Source organism: Crocodylus siamensis, chromosome 1 (genome assembly GCF_052110815.1).
Source record: "Crocodylus siamensis isolate JL-2025a chromosome 1, ASM5211081v1, whole genome shotgun sequence".
NCBI classification, from domain to species: Eukaryota; Metazoa; Chordata; order Crocodylia; family Crocodylidae; genus Crocodylus; species Crocodylus siamensis.
This window is the reverse complement of record NC_143395.1, coordinates 400,878,700-400,899,247: the sequence shown is the minus strand read 5'-3', so window position 1 is coordinate 400,899,247 and position 20,548 is coordinate 400,878,700. Positions and strand designations below refer to the sequence as shown.

The window sequence follows — 20,548 nt, the reverse complement described above, 5'->3', positions numbered from 1 at the left end:
GCTGCCATCTCTCGGCCTTGCTTAAAGCTAGGGACGTGCAGAACCAGTCAAAGCTGGCACCCTGGTGATTCCCCTCTGGGCTCACACCCTCCTGACACAAGAGCAGCATGGTCTGAACTGGAGAAGTGGCCCTGCAGCTGCCACACAGTCTCTGAGTCCAGACAGTGGCAGTGACATGGAGGGAGGGCCCCACTCAGATCCCTGCTCCCCTGGCTGTGGCCCAGCTCATGATCCCTGTGACATCCTCAGGAGCATTGCTCTTGTAACATATTTTCTGATCTGGCAGAGGTACAAGACCCAACCAGCATCTTCCTCTTAGTTAAATCATTTTAATCAGTGGCTGACATAAGTGGCTAATCTCAGCCACCTGGGATCACTTACAGCACATATGATGGTTGGTATATGGCACAGGACAGGGCTTGTTCTGTTGCCGTCTCAGTCTGAACAACACAGCCCTTGGTTGCAGCACTGTTCTATCACAATGTGGGTCTTGTGTGGAGCTCTTTTCCTTTCATGCCTGCTCTGGAGCTGTCTCATTGATTCACCTACTGTATTTCTATAGCTAGGAGCAATCATCTAGTGGTACTTAACTAAGGCCACTGGTACGTATTACATAAATTTGCAATTAACTGGTCAATTGTGAAATCAATTTATACCAGTCATACATACCAGGTAAGACCATCCCCAGGTGCAAAGGTAATTCTCACACAATTAACTGGTTAACCACCAATAAATTTAGACTAAGTGTCTATAAAAAGAGCCAATCAACTATAAAGTGCTTGAAAATGTGTAACAACTCTAGAGTTGGTTTCTATCCAGCTTTAATTTAAACATGTAGCAGGGCCCCAAAGCAATCAAAATGGAACAAATCAAATCATTAATACAAAATAATTTGGCTCTTGATGTTTGAACATGTGATAGAACTAGTGATATCTGAAATCAGATTGTCTAGACATTGAAAATATCCCTTCTTTAAAAAGGCCAATAAAAGTTGATATGAAACTAACAGCAATAAAATGCCAAATATGTTTGTGTGCTTGATTAAAGGTATTACTAAATCCAGCATTTCATTTAAAAAATTGCTATCCTACAACTACAAGGCAAGATGTGCACTGATTTAGTCTCTTCCAATGAGATGAGTCTCTTTGGGTCTGTCAATACGAAAGAGAAGTTCTGCAGGCAAAAAATATCCCAAATACTCTACGCTATCTGGTGTGGTATCATTATGATAGTGTCCTCCTTCACCATAGTGACTAAAACCATGGGTGTGTTCCAATCGCAGATCAAACCCCTAGAACAAAGAAAACCTCATGAATATATTTTCTTCTGAAGTTTTAAATACTGCAGGTTTCTTCCAAAGATGCTGAAGTGCTTTGCAACATTATTTACAATTTGCAATAGGCCAATGACCTAGCTTAGCATGATCCTGACAACAATTTTCTGTATCTCAGTTTATCAGAATGACTTGTCTCAGATCATCCTGTTAGACGATCAAAGGAAGAAACGGAATTGAAAATTTCTTACTCCCAGTCATCTGTTCCAATCACCACAACACGCAGTTCTTTCGTGACATGAACCTGTTCTAAGCCAAGGTCAAATATTCAATGTTTGTATTGTGGTAGAACCTAAAAACCCTTTAGTAGCGATCAGGGCCCCTTTGTGTTGGTCACTGTACAAGCACACAACAAAAAGTTCCAGATTCAGTTTTAACAGATGAGCAGTGGGTACAGCTTGGGAGGGAACACAAAGTAACAAAGAGGTGCATGTGTACCTTGAAGGACCCAGCATGGCTCATTTCAGAGCTGAGTTCTGTAGTCTGTGTCAATAATGGTGTACATTGTTAGAATTAAGAAATCTAACTTGCTAAAAGGGAGTCTGAATGAGAGATGTTGGCAGGAATGAAGGATACACTAATATAATGTAGGAAAACAGGTGGGTGTACAAGAGCAAGGAGATTATATTTGGTAAGTCTAGGAGACTCATCAAGAACAGACAAAGAAAGTAAGTTTTGTATATTGGGATGATAAAATAAGTATGTATGGAAGGTTGGGCTATATCTGACCAGTTTCTAGCACTCAGATGATAATGTACAGTAATGAGCGATTTTGGTAGGATGAAAAGAAGCAGAAGAGATGGATCCTTTGCTAGTGTGGACTGATCTGCTGGAGCCAGACAGCACTGGACAGCTATGCTCCTCCTTGCTAGCCCAGTTTAAGTATTCGGGTCAAATACTTGTAACAAATTATGGTGTAGATTCAGTCATCAATAAGTATTGTAACATTCCTATCTAATGTAAAGTTGGTATGTTGCAATAGCATTTTAGAGCATTCATTTAAAATAACTGGATTTAATAAAGGCATTTCAGCTGAATTAGTGATGTGTCAATCAAATTCCAACACACATGGGTAAACTTGTAATAAGGACTGTCAGCAATGAGGTAGAATGAGAGTGGTCTGTAGTTTTAGTGGCAGTACAGCATTAGACAGAATCTGGTGAATAATACTTAAAGGACTGAAAGAGAGGGGCTATTTTTGGAGAGCAAGCATTGTGAAAGCAGGTTTAGGTATTTCCTTTTCAGTACAGCTCACCTAAATGTGAATTTGACTCATCAAAGAGATGATGCAGTCTGAAAAGGCAAAATGGCAGCGTATGTATTGAGTATTGGGTTCAGGTTGTGTTAGTGTGTACTTTAATCCTTTGAAAAAAGGGAAATGCAGGATTAATTGTTATGCCCTTTCTCTTCAGTGGAACACCACAGTGCAATATTAATTTTATATTAATATTTTTTTTTGTCAGTGAGTTTTCTACGTTTCTGGAAAGAGAAATGCTTTGTATGTTAATGTTAATGGCAAGGAAGGCATTGTCAAATACAGTTGCAATTAATATGCATAGTACAGGGGCAAGGTAATAAGTAGCTTTATAATGCTTTTCACAGTAGGGTTCAAAGTACTTTACAAAACTAAACATTATCTTCGGAGAAACTGAGGCAGAGATAGGTGAAATGACTTGCCCACAATCAACCAGCAGGTCACCAGCAGAACCAGGAACAGAACCCCGATCACTCAAGTTCTGGTATTTGCTTCATGGAGGTTACTGTGTGAACCCTAAATGTTTCTCTTCACACCTGTCTGCTTTATTATAATAAATGGGGATGTGTTTGGTTTGGGAACTGTTGATCCTTCTGGATCATGGTGTATGTGCAATAGGTCACCCAGACCTTTGACATGCATGCCTAAGCAGTAGTTTGGAGGCTGCCCAGACCTTTCCATTATCCCTTTAGGCCACAGAGACAGAATCCAAAAGCCAGACTGAGTCCAGACATTTGGTGCCTCCATGGCTGTAGTTGTATAAGCATCTGGGAATTGAACCCCAGACTCCCTTGTGGCAAAAGAAGGATTCTACCACTGAACCACAGGGGACTCTTATGAGGATGAGATTGTATTCTGAAATGCTTGGAGTGGATGATTACAAACTGAACTGATGAGAGAAATCAGACAAGTCTACACTCCAAAGTCTTGGCAGTGTTAGTTAATGTAATAACAGTAACTTAAAGAACAAGAGAACTGGTGCATGTCTTTTTCTCTATGAATGACCCCCACAGTTTACTCTCAGATTTCTGGCCTTGGTAGGTTTCAAATTTATGGTGCCCAAATATAGGTAAGCGTAGGTGGAAAATACCAGTTTGGTCCTGGGAAGGCAGAAAACTCATCTTTGCCTATGTTAATTCAGAGACTCTCACTTATTCTTCAATAATGATTTCAGTATGTTTTCCCAAGGGTTATTGGGGCCTTGCCCTAGCTGGGATAATGTCAAATAAATAAGATTAGCTATAGGAATGATTAGCATCATGGTGCATATCTCAAAAAATGGTGTTAGAAGCCAGGACCTTTAGGAAGTACTCCAGGGAGTTGCATCTTAGGAACCTCTTGCACAGTGAAATGTGGATTGCTACCCACATCTCATGCTTTCCTGAGACAGATCACAAAACTCATGACAAAATCACTGTAAGACACACTACACAGTTACTCTTGAGAGAGACTTACTGGATCTCTGGAAACTATCACAGGCTGACAAACCAATGGCGCCTTCATTTCAAAAAACTTGAGCCAGTTATTTACCTCCTCATCAGTGTTCAAAGGACAAGCAGAAAATTCTGGGGGCTGTAACAAGAACATTGTTAGTGAATTATGGGCACTAGGACTGACATGCTTTCTCCTAAGTTACTTTACTTTGTCAGCCGTATTCTTTTGTCAGCCTCATTTACTCTTATCCAGTACAATGCAAGCAGTAGTCTTAATGGTTTTTTTGTTCTGAAACGTAAGTTCATACAGCTTCTTCCACTGTTACTGCCAAAATACCCAGTGGGAGTACTCTGGGAATCAAAGCACTGGTACCCATATGTTCGGCTTCTAGCGTATTGGGCTAACTGCTAACACAACACGTAAGGTTCTCTCTGCTTTAATATCAGAGGCACATGGTCCTATACAGCCACATTTGAACACAGGTGAAATGCACAGGATTCTGTTTTTGAGCGATGTGAACATCTGGATGTCAATATCAGCTAAACTGTGATTCTTACAGTAACCACAAACAACCTACAGCAGAGTATTAAAAGCCTCATCCAGTTTGGTCATGGAAATTGTATTAAATCTCTTGGCAGTAAGAAGTAACGTAAACAATGTTCTCAATGTGGACAGAGCCCAGGACCTACAACTTTTATGTACTGCATCAGGATGACTGACTCAGAACGGTCAAGGATGATTCTTTCTCCAAGTGGAGGCACCACAGCTGTCATGCATAAAAATGCATAAGCAGTCTCCAAAGCAGGGTCCAAGTGTCAGGACTGTCCTGGGGAACTGCCTTCATCTGTGGGCTACAGAGTCAGGCCCCCTCCTCTTGCTTATTCTCTTTGGCCCCATGTATCTTGCCTTTGTGATTGAGTCATCTGCAATGGAGTAGTGGAGTTTCCACAGTTCCAGTCTTGCCTCTAGCTTTGTAGTTGAGGTCCTTCCCTGAGGATGGAGCTGTGGCTCTGAATTCCTTTGACATGAGAAACCTACAACTGAGGCAACCATTTTCCTGGACAAGTGTTCTTAGGATGCTATATAAAAGGTTAGCACTCCTTTTACTTCCTTCAGCCTTGTATTAAAAAAAACAAAGTGTAAGCCCATACCCAAAGGGACCATGTAGGTGCCCAATTCCATGAAGCAGTTTTAAATTCTGAATCCTATGAATCTCAAATCTTAGAAACACCAAAGTTTGGGGCAAACAGACAAAAACTCAAATACAGTCATCTCTTCCATGTTTACTATTAACTGGCTTAGACCTGCACTTGCTCAGCATACTGCCATAAAGTCAGGCCTATGGATTCCGCTTTTAGAGCCAAGTAGCTAAAGTTAGGCTTGGCAAGGTTGAGGGTCGCTACATGTAAGTGCCTTTGTAGATCTTGTCCTAAGTTTTGTCACCTGAATTACACTGTGGCTTTTACAGAGAGCCACTTAAGAAAAGAGCTACTTACCATGATATGCATCTTTGCTTTTCCCTTTTGAATAAGAAATGTACCTCCCATTCCAACTGGCTTATCACCATAATGTTTCTCTAAAATATGCCTCAGACAGGTGATAAAATTATGTTGCCCAGTTCTTCCATTAGCTTTCACTTCAATGACCTAGAGAACAGATATGCAGTAAACATTACTACTACTTGCAGAAAATTCTGTCTTGTATATTTCAAAGCTGCTGTGAAACCTTTTCCAAGTTGTGTCCCATTATCTCTTTGTCAAAGAATAAATTCTCACTCCAGCGAGGCTTTCTTTGTATCATTTATTTTTGTGATATAACAGGTGTGCGTGTGTAAAAGACTCCTATTTTTTTGTGAGGGAAGCCCTTTATTTATACACACAAGAGGCACTGCACAGGATGCAAAGGACATCAACCCCATCACAAGGGAACTCTGCCTAGAGTTGAAGAGGTTATTCATTTTCAACCTGCTACTCAGTGACTGGCTTTTCAGCTAATAGTATCACATGATAGTTGTATTTAGGGGGACATTCATCTACAAGGAACTAAGACATACTCAGTTTACTCTGTTAATCATTCATCAGATGGCAATAACTTTCAGAAGGCAATACTTTTCACTCACTGCCAACTGAGGAGATTTAAGAGTTATAGGTTTCAAATCCTAGTGCAATTCCTTCGGGAATCCAGTTCCCAACATCAACTTCATCTTTTTGTATCAGAAATTATTTCTTTTATGCAATATTTGCCTTAAAAATGATCAATCCTCTCAGGAAGGAAAGGCTGGATGGAAGCAGACAAATTAATTCTAGTCAAAGTCTATTGTTTAAGTTACTTTTTATCTAAATGTGCACCTTGCCTGGTTGGCCCTGGCTGGCAAACAGGTTGGCCAACAATCCAAAACCACTGTATTTGTACTTCTCCAGCAAGCATCCTCCATCTGTAGGATTAATTCGAGCAGTGTAACTTGCATTTACAGCATGCTTTTGTTCAGTCTCAGTTTGAGCAATAGGGATCAACTGAAAAGAAAGGTGCATGAAATAGTTGGATTTTATTCAGTTCACTTACTGCTAGAAAGTTAACAGACTTAAACCTGAGAAGTGATTCTCTTGAATACAACAGAAGCTATACCTCTCTGAATTAAACTAAAACTGGCTTGCAAAGTGTACACATTTTAGAGGGAGAAAATCCAGTGAATATTTCATTTCCTTGGCTGAATGTCATGGTAACATGGACACCAACATTAAAAAAAGTATTCTCCTTTAGCAATCTAAATAAAAAACTCCACATAAATAAGTCAAAAAGGAAGTGTTTCTCAGTGAGGCAACATCTATTAACTTATCACAGCAGAAGGCCCAACTTAATGCAATTTATAGTATTTATTAACAGGAGGTAAATCCTTTCATTCCAATTTATACATAAGGCTTTTAAGATGTCAGTTTCCAATTGCTTCAGGTTTCTTTTGTTTGTGATTGTATTTTGGCCATCTGAACATTTGTGTAGTTATACAATTTCCTTGTAATTATGCTATTTTCCATAGTATACTGGAGTTGTCTTAACTTCCCATCCCTACCTGACATTGCAAGCAACTCTTCAAACAGTAGTATTGTATATATCACTACCAAAAAATCTGCATCATCATTCAAGATTATGACTGACACTGGCATTTTAAAGCCATTTATCATTCAGCACTTTGGCAGCTGTTTTTCAGCTCACACTTCTGTCACTTACTACTTAATTGGAGATTTTTGGTATAGTGATAATTAGACAGTGCATACTGTTAGCTCCATTTCTGTTCCTCCTTGGCCTCAAGTCAAAACATGATTTGTTATTGAAATAACAATCACTTCATGGCATAGGTCTTAAATTCACTTATCCATGCTAATGACATTAATTACTGATGTTAAAAAAAAAGATAATTGTAAAAAGGAAATAGCAAGCTACATACATGTCCTGGCCTATAGCAATTCTTTCCTACAACCCTCCACGGCTCCTGTCACAGGCAGCTTTTATTAAAACAGCTACATACATGCACGTTAGGGGCATGTGTTTCCAGGAAGTCACTGATTGAGAAATACTAAATACTTATACAATACAACCCAATGTTACTGACCTCGGCATTTACTCCAAGAATTCTAGATGAAGCAGCTCCAGCTCCAAGAATGAAAGCTCCAGGCAGCTCTATTTCTTTTGCAACAGTATTCAGATCATATACCTGCACAACAGGGATACATTACTTTTGCTTGGGCTTCACATCCTGCCTTGTATTTCTCATTCCAGCTAAATTCCACTGCTACTTCTTGATGCACCCCATCAAAACATCATTATTACCTGTCTGGATTAGGCTTAATAAAATCTCTAGAGCAGAACAGTGCCAAAATCTGGTTGAGTTTAGATCTATATTCACCCTTTATGGCCTGAGCAGGTCTCCACCTTGTTTGCTAGATTGCAGGGTTTTATTGTACAAACCAGGCACCACTCTACCTGCAGACCACATTAAATAAATGTCAGTTTCATCGAGATCAAAAAGAAAAATAACCTTAAATGATGTCACATAGATCAGATTCTGGGAGGTCCCTAGAACCAGGCATTGTGCTCTATCCAAAGTGAGTGCTAATGTGAACCCTACTTCAGTTTGCACTACTCCCATAGGTGGTTTCTTCTTATGAAGAACAGAATTTAGGTGGGGACCGTGGCTAGAGGCTACTGACAAGCAGCATGCAATAAATAAATATACTGATTATGTCTTGGCCTATAGCAATTCCTTCCTACAACCCTCCATGGCTCCTGTCACAGACAGCTTTTATAAAAACAGCTACATCATATTTGCAGACAGCAGAAGAGGAACAACTAACTTATGCATACTGCTTCTGATGTGGGGCATGGTTTTTTTGACACGTTCTGTGCTTAGCACAAGCCAAATTTTAGCCTGGGATGCCTATGGAATATTTTTACATGTGAAACCCTGGAGTATCTATTCATCAGTGTTCTCCAGGAATTTTAAAAAAATGTTAAAAACTATGCCTGTAGAAGACTCACTTTATCTTTTTGTACAAGAGGCAAAAGGTGAGGGACACCTCCAACATCTGCTATTCTAGGTTTTCCACAGATTCCTGGAATAAGAACAAAGCCAGTTAGCTTGTTAAGAATATTCCTGTAAAGATCTCTCTATATATACTTGAAGTATAATATGCTAATGAACCAGGTCCTGAGAAGCCTCCTTTCAGTTTCCAGAAAGTCTTTTAAAGCACTGGTTTCTCTTCACATGCAAAAGAAATAAGGGTTGCTTTACTGTCCTTTCCAGAAATGTACATATCTACATTAAATAAACCTGAATTTCAGCAGAAAGTAGACATGGGATATGCATTTAAGGGTAGCCAGCCTGTTTCCAAAGCAGTGTTCTACAAGAATTAGCTCTACTTTGGGTTGTTGCCCAAAAATAGTGTAATGGGCAATAACCACAGAATACCAGTTCTTCAGTGAGGCAGAGGGTACACAGAGTGACGGGACAAAGTAGCTTTATTGGATATACCTTCCCTATCTTGTGTATGTACACAGGTAGGTTTTTAAGTATGAGATGAACGTATTAAAATGAGATTGAGCAATAACACAGTACTTGGCCTGGATACAGGCCTTCCATGAGAATCTCAAAGCACATCACAACACAAATTAGTTACATCAGTGAGATAAATGGCATTAGAATCATTTTACCAATGAAAGAATGACAGTGAGTATGTGAATATCAGCAGCAGAGGCAAGAACAAAAACCAGGTCTTACAGCTCCTGTGCAGATTAGTTATTTGCAGGACAGTGTTTCCAACATCTTCAGAAGTCCAGAAACATAATGAATCAGCTCTAAAGACCTGGCAATCTCAGCCTCAGATAGAAATGTGAAGTTACCTTTAACAGGAAAGGTGAATGGTTCTTGAGTCAAATCAGGGCAGTCCACTACAGAGACCAGAGCATCAGCAAAGTTTTCTTTAAGCCCTTTCTGCAGAACTAGAATAAAGAATGAAAAAAACTGTTATTGACACTATAAAAACATGCCTTTAAGCACCAAAAAACATGCCTATAAAAAAATGCCTTTAAGCCCTGATTCAGCTAGGTACTTAAGAATGTAAACAATTCCATTGATTTAAATGCTCAAAGTTAAGCACATGAAGTTTACTGCCTCTGAGTCAGGTCTTCAAGGAAAATCAAATCCTTCTGGGTGATACCATATCAGACCAGAAGCTTCCATTTTCTCCTTTTAAAAAAAATAAGCATGCCAAGATGTTCAGAAGTAGAACCCTAAACTTAGGGTCCAAAATCCATTTTTAGGAACCAGTCTGATTTTCAGAAATCCTTTGCACTCAACGATTTTCTTCAGTCAATTATTTTTTCCAGCCATAGTTAGAAAGAGTAGAAGACCTCTGTTGTAGGGGCTAGATTGTGGTAAGGGATAGGAAGGGGGAAAAGAACAAAAGGAGTTTTGTATTTGTATGTATAAAGCATATCTGGGCAGCCTGGGCTTCAGGTGAGGGCATGTTCTATCAAAAAAGATACAGAATAAGCTGAATCCTGCAGTTTGGATCTCAATTTGAACACCAAGAGGGGAACCACGTGCAGCTAAAAGCATACAGGACTGATGTCTCACATTAGTGTTGTCCAATGCTTGTTGTAAATCCCGGCCCACAGCTTGACAGGGTGGGCATGAGTTTTAGAAATGCAACAGATCCTGAGCCTAAAAGCTCAATTTCAGTGGGGTTAAGATTCATTTGTATTTCCCTCTTACAAACCTGCAAAATACATCAATTGGCATAAAAGAAAATTTCCCTGCTGTAAGAGCACTATTTCCCCTGAATTCTTCCTACTGTCTGCAGTTTTGCCTTGCTGGTAGCAAAAGCCATTGCTGTATATACCACAGGGATAAAAACACATTTTAAAATGTTAGTTTGTTTGTCATTCCTAATTATAATACTTTCCAGAATATTACAAATTACTTTACTTACCCCCAGCAAGTTCTTCTAGACTTGGGACGTGGAAAGCAAACTTTTCAACTTTGGCCATTTCTTAGCTCATACGATCAACCGACTTCTTCATGAAAGAATTACAAATCAGAGTACACCGAAGACTCTCAGCTACTGATCTGTTAATAAGCATTTTGGTTTAGTGATTAAAGTTGGTATGCACTTTTATGCTAATCTTTTATATATAACTGACTGTTGCCAGCCTCATTCAAGAATATAGAAGCTGCTGTTGCTTGGAGAGAGATTCAGAGTGCATGTTTATGCTGCTAACTTTCCTGAATGTTTTGGAATGAGGGGGTGTGCTTGGAACATTGCTTGAGAGCTCTAGACAGCCCCTAGAAACTTAGGCCTGCAGCTGACTCTGGGCAGTCATACTCAATTTCATTGGGGCTCCAGCCAAACGCGCGGGGCTGCCAATGTGAAGCCAACAGGAAGACTGGGGTTTGGATATAACAGAATTGTTTTAAATGATTTTGGAGAATGGCTGTGGCCTCTTCTCGCCCATCCAAAAATAAATATATATAAGTAAGTAATGCTGCAGACCAAGTCAAGTCATTGCAAACTGCCCCATTTGAATCCTGGGCAGACAGGATTCTATGGCTTTCCCCTACCAGAAAAAAAGAGAGCAGGGATAGCAGTGTTTCTCTAGGTGAAGAACAAAAGCAAGGAGCTCCAGTCTCTCTTCTGTAATAAGCTAGTACATAGCAATGTTGTTTTGATAGGAATGAGCATAAGCAAAGGATTACATAAAATGTATTGTTCACAGTTCTGGAGTTCAAGGTAAGCATAGTTTAGTTCATCTTACAACAGCACACAGGTCAGCTGGCTGGGGCACATCACCAAGTCAAAGTAGAAAAACCTGGTCAGGCAGCTTATGAGTCAACCACATCAATCATTAACTCCCTAGTTACACATCTGTCTCCTCCATGAACAAAGCAAAGAAGCTGCAAGTATCTTATAGCACAGGAGTGGGCAAAATACAGCTCACAGGCCAGATCCAATCCACCAAGGGATTTCATCAGGCCTGTGGTAGGTCCCTCAGCTCTTCCGGGCTGTTGTGGGGGGCAGCCCAGGTTGTAGCGCATGTGGTCAGTCCTGCTGGCCCCAGGCTGGCACCACTGCCTGGGCGCCCTGGCCTGCCCGCCCCTCACCCACCACCGGGGCACTGGACAGATCAGGCAGGGTCTTTATGGAGACCAGCCCGGGACCCGTGGGCTGGGTGTGCTCGGATGGCATAGGGCTGTAGGCAGGCAGGGAGCGGTATCAAGATGGAACAGGCAGATGGAGCTGGGGCTGGGATTGCGGGGTGATGACATCACGGGACCTTGCAGGAAGTAGCTTGTGGCTCTGCCCCAGGCCCTGGCCCCACACTATCACTGCCTTGCAATCCTGGCCCTGGCCCCAGCTGCCACTGCCAGCCACTGCTCCCTGCTTGTCCGCAGCCCCATCCCATCCATGTGCCCTGTCTATGGGGCTCCTGGGCTGGCCTCCCTGGAGATTCTGCTCGGCTGCTCTGTCCAATGCCCTCAGACTGGTCTATAATCTACCAGTAAGGGAGTTTTAGTGAGCTGCTGCAGGCTGCAAGGGGGGCAGGAGGGGTGCTGACCCAACCCGCAACAGCTCACCAGAACTCCAGGAGGCTGTGGGTGTGGAGTGAAGGGCACCAGCAGGGCCAGGGGGCTGTGGGTCAGGAGTGAGTAACACCAGCAGTCAGGAGATTGTGGCTTGGGAACGAGGAGCAATGGCACGGGCAGGGCACCAGCATACCAGGGCTGCTCAGTGCCACAAAGCAATGGGGGGCAGGGGCAGCTGCAGCTGGACTCGCATCCTGGTGAGCAAAGGAGGCAGGGGGAGCTCTGATTTTCCATGATAAAAAATCCAAAATCAAATAACAAAGTTTATAAGCATTTAAAATTTATTTTATTGTCATGATTGAGGCACTGGTAGGCTTCCAAATGGCTTTAAAATTGTAAACATCTCAATATAACATCGTGTCAACTGATACCTGTATACATAGTGGTGTTTCATTTTAATTGTGGAAAAATGCAGATTTGGGGTTTTTTAGTTAGTGAACTTGTGGGATTTCCCCCCCCCCTTTTTTAAATCAGAGAATGTGTGTTTTTTTTAACAGAGAAAACCAGGATCCTTGATGATAAGGACAACAAAAACAAGGATGAGTGAAAGGACTGGACAAGTAGGCAGAGGAGCTGGGAAGAGAGAGGACAGACGAAGTCCTTTGTGTAACTGTGATGGTTTCAAGGTGATGGTGATGGCTGCATGAGCATGCAGGAATGCGGGTGCATGGTACAGTCTTTGTAATGGGACTAAGAATGATGCAACTAAAAAAGTATTTTGAACTGTCAAGTGAACCAGTGATCACAAGACAGGTTTTTAGAGGTACCGTTATATAAGTAAATACTTTTGCAAACCCCTCCCCCAAACAAGGAAAACTGTGATGAAAAGTCTGAGATCATCTTGATTGGCATTATATAGTTAATGGTGGAGACTTGTCCAATCCACTGCAAGCAGGCCCCCTACAAGAGTCTATTACAGTTTCCCAATGAGAGGATCTTGGTTACACACTTTATTCATATAGATGGGGGATTTTTCCTAGCTTGCTTATTTTGCCTGTTGGCTAGGGACAAATGAGACTTGGGAGCATCTGACCTATATATAGATATAAAGAAATAAATATTTTTGCAAAAAAACCCCCAGGTTTGTATCCAGCTTCTTTGGCTCTGATCAAGTGTAATGCCAGTCCTCTCATGGGCTAAAAGGTGGTTTCCCAAGGTGAGGCCTGTCCCCTGCATCCCAAGCATGCTGACCCGTGAGTTTCCTGAATGCAGGAAACTTGACTGCACAATTTTGTGGCAATGGAGGACTGCTTTCTTCCTTTTCCCTGGACCTTTCAGCTAAAAGCAAGCAAGACTAGTAAACAAACCACATGGTTCCTGAGCCCTGGGTTTCCATGTAGGATATCTGACACAGATTTGGGGAGTATCTGTAACCCGAGTGATGGTGAGTCTGGGAAGGAGGGTATTTGCCCAGTGGTAGAGCCACATGGACTTAACCATTTCAGTTGAAACTTGGAACTTGACTATTGGGCTATACCTAATAGAATTTGGAAGTGATTTGACCTTTGAAACAAACAAACAAAAAAGTTTGCACCCAGCTGAGGGGAGGATCTTCCTGGCCTGGACCCCCTGGACAAAGAGAATTGGTTTGCTTATTTTGGCAAGATAAAGAAAGTTAAGAAGGAAGCTATAATCAGCCTGATAGATGGAGTAGGTGTAGAGCACTGTACAAACCAGGAGAGATTGGGGATGGCAGTGGCCTTCTACCAGGAGTTCTACAACGCATGACCAGAGGACACAGAGGCCATGCAGGAATACCTGCGGAAGCTCACTCACGTCTTTGGGGAGGACAAGAGTCAGAAGCTGGTGGAGGATTGGACACTGGAGAAGATTAACAAAACTTTCCATAGCTTCAAGAATGGTAAAACTCCTGGGGCAGACAGCTTGCCCAAGGAGTTCTATGTTTGCTTTCAGGCGGGCCCAGACCTGCTGGAGGTTAATAGAGCACCTGCAGGAGGGCCACCTGGGGTGAGAATGGATGAAGGCCTCAGAACCCTTCTTTATAAGAAGGGGGGGAGGCAGGACCTGAATAATTGGCATCCTATAGTACTCCTTAACCTTACTACAAACTGATGCCCAAAGTCTTGGTTGTGTGTTTTAAGTCTGTTATAGGTATAGTGATCTGAGGACTAGGTGTGCAGAGCCAGGGTGGTAGATCTAGAGCCCTGATACAGCTGCAAGATGTACTACAGTGCCAATGTGAGAGGGCTGAATGCTGCCATGCTGAACCTCAACCTGGAGAAGGCCAGTGGGTATCCCACTGGTTCCTATTTGAGACACTGAAGAACATGGGAGTCCCCCCAACCTTTGTCACCCAGTTAAAGACACTGTACACCAATATGAACAGTGGGGTACCGGTAAATGGGTCCCTGACATCTCTGATTGTGGTGGATTTGGGTAGCAGGCAAGGCTGCCTACTCTCCCTGATCCTGCTTATCTGTGTGATGGAACCACTAGCACCGCAGCTCAGGTGGGATCCCAGAATCAATGGAGTAGAGATCCCTGGGAATAACCGGAAAGAGATGAGGGTCCTGGTCTATAAGGACAACCTCAGCATCATATGTAGGAACAAGTGGTTGGTTGAAAGAGTGTTACAGCACACCCAAGTATATGGAACAGCAGTGGGGGCCAAGCTCAATGCAAGCAAAAGCACATGCATAGTACTGAGTGAACTTGGGGACCTGTTGGCCCCAGGGGTCTCCATCCACCGTGAGGGAGTAAAGATCCTCAGGGTAGAATCTGACCCAGAGCTGACTGGACAGAGGGTGTGGGAAAAGACTGAGGTCAAAGTCAAACAGGGATGAAACTATGGCAATCGCACTGCCCGTCAACGGGGGGGGCATGTAGTATTCATGAAGGTGGTGTTATTACCAATGCTTCTGCATACTGCTTCTACATACCCCTCAGAGCAAATCATCCACAGAATCTGAAGAGCTATGTACATCTTCTGGGACTCCAGGTGGGCGAAAATGGTGAGGACCACACTGTACAAAACAAAATGGTCTGGAGGCAGAGGAATGCCAGATGTCCTGCTGTTCCTCTGGGCCAAGTACATGAACCAGATCTGCAGACTGGCAACAGAGACAGAATCCAAAACAGCCTGCTTTGTAAAGTATGTTGTAGGCCAACTACTATGACAGCAGCAGGTGTATACAATGATCAACATAAGCCCATAGACCATGGTGTTCCCATGGTTCCATGAGGTCCTGAAACACTTCTGGAACAAATACAAACTGCATGACAAGGCCTCTGTGACCCTGAGAAACCACCATGAGATGCAGGAAGTGAAAGGGGCAAGAGACATCATGTTGCCCATGGACCTGCTACCCAGTGACAGCTACCAGACTGTGTGGGAGTGAATCTTCCATAAGGACCTACAGAAAGAGTGCTGAAACTTGAACCGGCAGGTAACCCACCAGGCACTCCCTGTGCAGGCATGGAAAAACAGTGATGGGCATAGAGACCCACCAAACTACTCCAGGCAAATCTGCTGGTGAAAGGTGGAAACGACTGACCACCTCCATTGGTACTGCCCATAAGCCAATGAGGTGTAGAAGAAAGTATACGTGGCGATGGGGTTCACAACCCTGACCAAGGTGGTTCTATATGGACACTTGACCAAGCAGCAAGGACCCCGACAGCCCACCTCAACCAATTCATCTCCTGCTTGAGGAATGCCTTCTGGAACACCAGAAACTTGCTCACGAACAGACACATGAACCTTGCAATCAAGGTCTGCATTAAAATGGGACTGAGTGAGATGTACTGGTACTACAGGAAAATGGTAGATGACAGGGAAGAGATGACAGACATCATAAAGAAGAGAGGGGACTAGCATAGACTGTTCAGAGCAATGATGACAATGGAGATGGCAACGAATATAATGATGAGCGAACAAGACGGAGGAAACAGGTGGGGAAATTGGAAGAGAGGGAGGTGAAAGAAGACAGAGAGGGCACTGATGTGGTTCTTTGCATAATTGTAATGGTTAAAGGTGACTGTCTCAGGCACACAGTGCAGTTTTGTAACTGGAATGAGAATGGTGCAACTGTAAAGGTGTGGTTTGGACTGTAAAGTTAACCATAGTGGTCACAAGACAGGTTTGTAGAGGTATGGGGGGGTGTATTTATACAGAAAAAAATACTTTTGCAGAAAAAAAAAAGAGCAAGCATGACTAGGAGTGTTATAGGATGCCAATTTTTCAGGTCCTAAGGAGCAATTGAACTGCGCTGTTGGGCTTAGGGCCTGTACATAGGATGCCTGCCATTGGATCTGGGGAATACCCAAAGTCCCAGACTGACTGGTCTAAGAAGGGGTAGACTTGCCCAATGGTAGAGCTACACAGACTTGAACGATTGTGCTCAGTTTAGTTGATTTGGAATTCAGAATTAATTCGGCTTTAAGCCAAAACAACCAAAAATTTGTAGTATGTATACAAAAGTAAGTATAAAAGTACTATTTAAAAGTGTGCATTGCAGCTGCTGGCAGCTGAGTCTGCATGACATGGGGCACAATGCAGCATGCAGAGTAGCTGTCCCACCTGCCCACCTCTGATCTGCTGCCACCACTGTGCCACACTGGGAAGTTTGGGGCAGCTGCCCCAAGCCAAGCCCCCTGCCATGACTGGCGTAGACTAGTGGTACCGTGGTGGCAGCAGCTCATTGTGGTAGGTTGGTGGGATAGCTACTTGGTACACTGCACTGTGCCCCATGTTATGTGAGCCTGGCTACTGGCACCTGCAATGCCGTAACTACCCAGCTGCAGTGCCAATAAGCCAGGGGGAGGGGGGAAGAGTAGGGTAGATGCAAGAGGTGGAGTCTGTACACTGTGCATCCAGTCCAGTTCCTGCAGAGTGGAGTGAAGCAGGGTGCATCCCTCCCTTTTCAGGGTCTTGGCAGCAGCCAGAAGGCCATATTTTGTCCATCCCTGCTGTAGAGACACTCAGCTGGATGAGAGGAACAGGAGTGGATGCTGTGGGTCACCAAGGCTGGAGGATGCTTGGATTGATAAACCTTGAGAGAGAAAATCAAAGGTGTCAAGAGTAATGAAAAGCATGGATTGAAGTGAGTTGACAGTACGAATAGGACAGAAAGGAATTTAAGTGGATAGTTGATGGACTGCCAGGCCAGGAAGAACAGAGCAACAGGGAAAGGAAGGAAGCCTGTAGGAATCCTGGCAGTGGCTGGTGGAGGAATTCAGCTTTATCTGGAGCTGCAGGTCAAAAGACTGTGAGGGCAAGGAGCCAGAAAGAGGCGAGCAGGAATTTTATTGTTGAAAGTTCTGAGTCACACAGTTCCCATACTACCCACATAAGCCTTGTGGCAGCACAGGCAGTCCTCTTTTTATTCCCTGATTAATAACTCAGTTATAATTATTATCGATTCTCTCTGTGATGCTGTCCTAGTGTGTGGGAAGAAGGGGCAGTGGACAAACCTAAAATATCCCAATTTCTCTTTGCAGGACAGTGATTCAACAAAGCACAACTACAGACTCCAAAACATGCAATGGCTGTTTATCATGTATATCCCTATGCCTGTACAGTTCCAGCAAATTTACCATTTGGGGTATATGACACCTCTCTTCACAGCTGTGTCCTGGACAGACAGCTTTGCCATGCAGCAGTAAAATACCATGAATTACTGATTGGTTAGAAGGCTATTCAGAACCTTATGGTGACAGTGAGAGGTCAAGAATCAGGTCTTTTCCACGCTATTACTGCTTAGAACCGTAAAAGGGGGCAAAAACTGGATACAGGTGGACTTACTGAAACTGTAATCCAGACAAGGCAAGAGCGGATTGTGGTGGGTAGACCACGTGACTTGGGGGGAGGGGGAGATTGGGACACCTGTCATTGATGGGGGTGCAACTTCCCTTTGTCACTCATGTTTGCAGCCTCGGAGTGTTCCTGGATCCTTTGCTGCACCTGCATCTTGAGGTGAGAGCCACAGCTAGGAGCATGTTTCAAACCAACTCTAGCTGATGAGAAGGCTGTGACCCTTTTCCCTAGCCTCTGATCTGTCCACCAGCCTCCATAACCTCAGGTTAAAGTACCACAATGCACTCTATGTAGGGCTGCCCTTGAAGACCATCCAGAAGCTGCAGCTGGTACAGAATGCCTTCTGACAAGGTGGGTCACCAGGAGCACATGATGCCAGCCTAGCAGACTCTGCACTGGGTACAATTCTGGGTACAATTTAGGGTGCTGGATTTGATCTAAAGCCCTAAATGATCTATGGTTTCATATCTAAGAAACCACCCTCTCTCTTATGCCCATCACAATTCTTAAGGTTAGTCAAGAGTGACCTCCTACAGGTACCAGCTGCATGCCCAGTCCACTTGGCAAAAGCATATAGGAGCTCATTCTCTGCTGCTGTTCTTCATCTCTGGAGCTCTCTTCCCCATGAGGCCTGCCAGAGCCTGAGTCTGGACATCTTTTGGGAGCACTTTTAAGAGTAAGACCTTCCTAGTTGGAAAGACATTCACCAAACAAAACTAGGGTGAGATATTGTTTAGGGGCTCTCTGTTGTATTTTGATGGTCTAGTTCCCTTTTAAGCTGTTTCAAAATCATAGAAAATGAGGGTTGGAAGGGACCTCAGGAGGTAGGTCATTTAGTCCAACCCTCCGCTCAAAGCAGGACCAGCCCCAACTATATCTTTGTTGGTTTTGCTGCTCTGTTTTTAAGCTACCCTATTCTCTAATTGTAAGCTGCCCTGAGCCTTTGTTGGGCAGGATGGCATACGCATAAACATATGAATGACCAAACATATAGACAAAAAGAGAGGGCGAGGGTAGTTGGTGTGGAATAGCTAAACCCCCTCCTCCTCCTGTACAGAAAGGGTAACTCTGTCTCTCAGCTTCAGACTAAAAAAAAAAAAAAAAAAAAATCCAATTAATATATTTTGGTCCAAGGCCGAGTCAGCTAAATCAATTCCAACTGGGCAAAGCCCCAGTAGTCAAGTCCCAAATCCAACTGAGCAGAGTTCGGTGGTTCAAGTCTGCGGCTCAACCACCAGGCAAGTAACCTCCTTCCCAGGCACATCAGTCTGGGGCTTTGGATGCTCCCCAGATCTGTGGCGGGCATCCTATGTGCAGACCCCGGGGGGTTCAGCTGCCCCCTCGCCTCGCCTGCTCCTGGCCAAAAGACCAGACAACTGTGGGGGGTTTTTTTTGTTTTTTAAATGTTGTGTTTCCAGCCAAATCAGTTCCCAATTTCATACAGGGCTCAGTGGTTCGCGTCTGTGTGGTGCTACCAGCAAATGTCCTCTTTTAGCCTGGGGCTTCAGATACTCCCAAATCCGCAGCAGGCGTCCTAGCCCGAGCCCTTGGGGTCCAGAGACCCCTGAGTCTCGCCTGCCTCCACCCAAAAGGCCACAGGAACAAGCTCGGGGGAAAGCCCGAGAGCAATCGTCCCTCCCCACAAACTGCGAAGCTGCGACCCTCCCATTGGGAAGCGCTTGTAGACTCTCGCAAGGGTCGGCCTCCCCCTCCAGTCATTCATGGTCGAGACAACCCCGGCATCGAGCTGCCAGCGGCGCATCAAGCACAAGTGGGCTGCCCACGAGAGACGCGGGCGCGAGCAGCAGGGGTGTCTGTGCCTCGCCCTGGGGCCCGCCCAGCTCCATCGCTTCGGGCGGCACCCCGGTCCCGAGCCCCCGACGCAGACAGCCCGCGCCCTCCAGGACTTACCCACCTCGCATCCGACGCCCGCGCCTGAGCCCCGCCCCCCCTCGCCCGCGCCGCGCTTCCGACCCGCTCTCGCGAGACTGGCACGCCTTGCCTAACGTTTGTTTGGTAGAGTCTCGCGAGATCTAGCGGGTATTTAAGCCGCCGGAAGGCGCTTGTGCGGTCTCTGTGCAGACGGGGTAAGTGCGTGGTGAGGTAGTGGTACGGGAGCACCCTACGGCTTAGGGACGCGACGGGGCGCACGGTGGTCGCCGCTGGTCCCTCCCCACCGCGCTGCTGCCCAGCAGGGGTCAGGCCCGGCGGCCCGAGTGGCTCTTCCGAGCGTGTAAGCGGTGTCCGCCCGGCGTTGCTGCGGGCGGCGCTCCAGCCTTCGGGAGAGCGGCGGCTTGTGGGCGCAGTCCGTCCGGGGCCGCGTGGGAGCCGCATGTCCGCTGTTTTCCCCCGACCTCGTCTGGCATTCGTGCTTCCCTCTTAGTTTCCAAATCTGTTCGAGCGAAGCGAGCCGTCGCGTGCTGCCTGTGCCTTGTGTCTCGGCCCTTCTTGCTGCCCGAGGGAGCCTTCTCTCCAGTAGCTAATGCCGAGGATTTAAAGTAAAGGCTGGCAGTTGTGGCCAGTGTTAACTGTCGATATTAACCAAACGATTCTGGGCAGGCTTTCACTCCCATCGCATGCTGCTGGAAATGACAGTGTTCAGGCTGTTGGTTA

The 20,548-nt window shown here is 44.5% G+C and overlaps 1 protein-coding gene across 4 annotated transcripts; it reads right to left on the bottom strand.

The window, feature by feature from the left end:
- Positions 1–315: 315 nt before the first annotated feature.
- BKGD (beta-keto-L-gulonate decarboxylase) lies at positions 316–19,885 on the bottom strand. 4 transcript variants are annotated; one of them, XM_090030575.1, is made up of 9 exons: positions 19,847–19,885; positions 10,508–10,644; positions 9,417–9,515; positions 8,556–8,629; positions 7,630–7,731; positions 6,371–6,535; positions 5,519–5,668; positions 4,044–4,160; positions 316–1,291 (listed from the first exon to the last, which is right to left on the bottom strand). In XM_090030575.1, exons 2-9 carry the CDS (start codon positions 10,563–10,565, stop codon positions 1,118–1,120), a joined length of 939 nt encoding a protein of 312 aa, XP_089886701.1. In that variant the 5' UTR covers positions 10,566–10,644; positions 19,847–19,885; the 3' UTR covers positions 316–1,117. The 4 variants fall into 4 exon arrangements, with proteins under 4 accessions (XP_089886701.1, XP_089886702.1, XP_089886703.1 ...); XM_090030576.1 differs by having other exon boundaries at positions 19,851–19,885; XM_090030577.1 differs by lacking the exon at positions 19,847–19,885 and adding an exon at positions 15,060–16,659.
- Between the last annotated feature and the right edge of the window lie 663 nt (positions 19,886–20,548).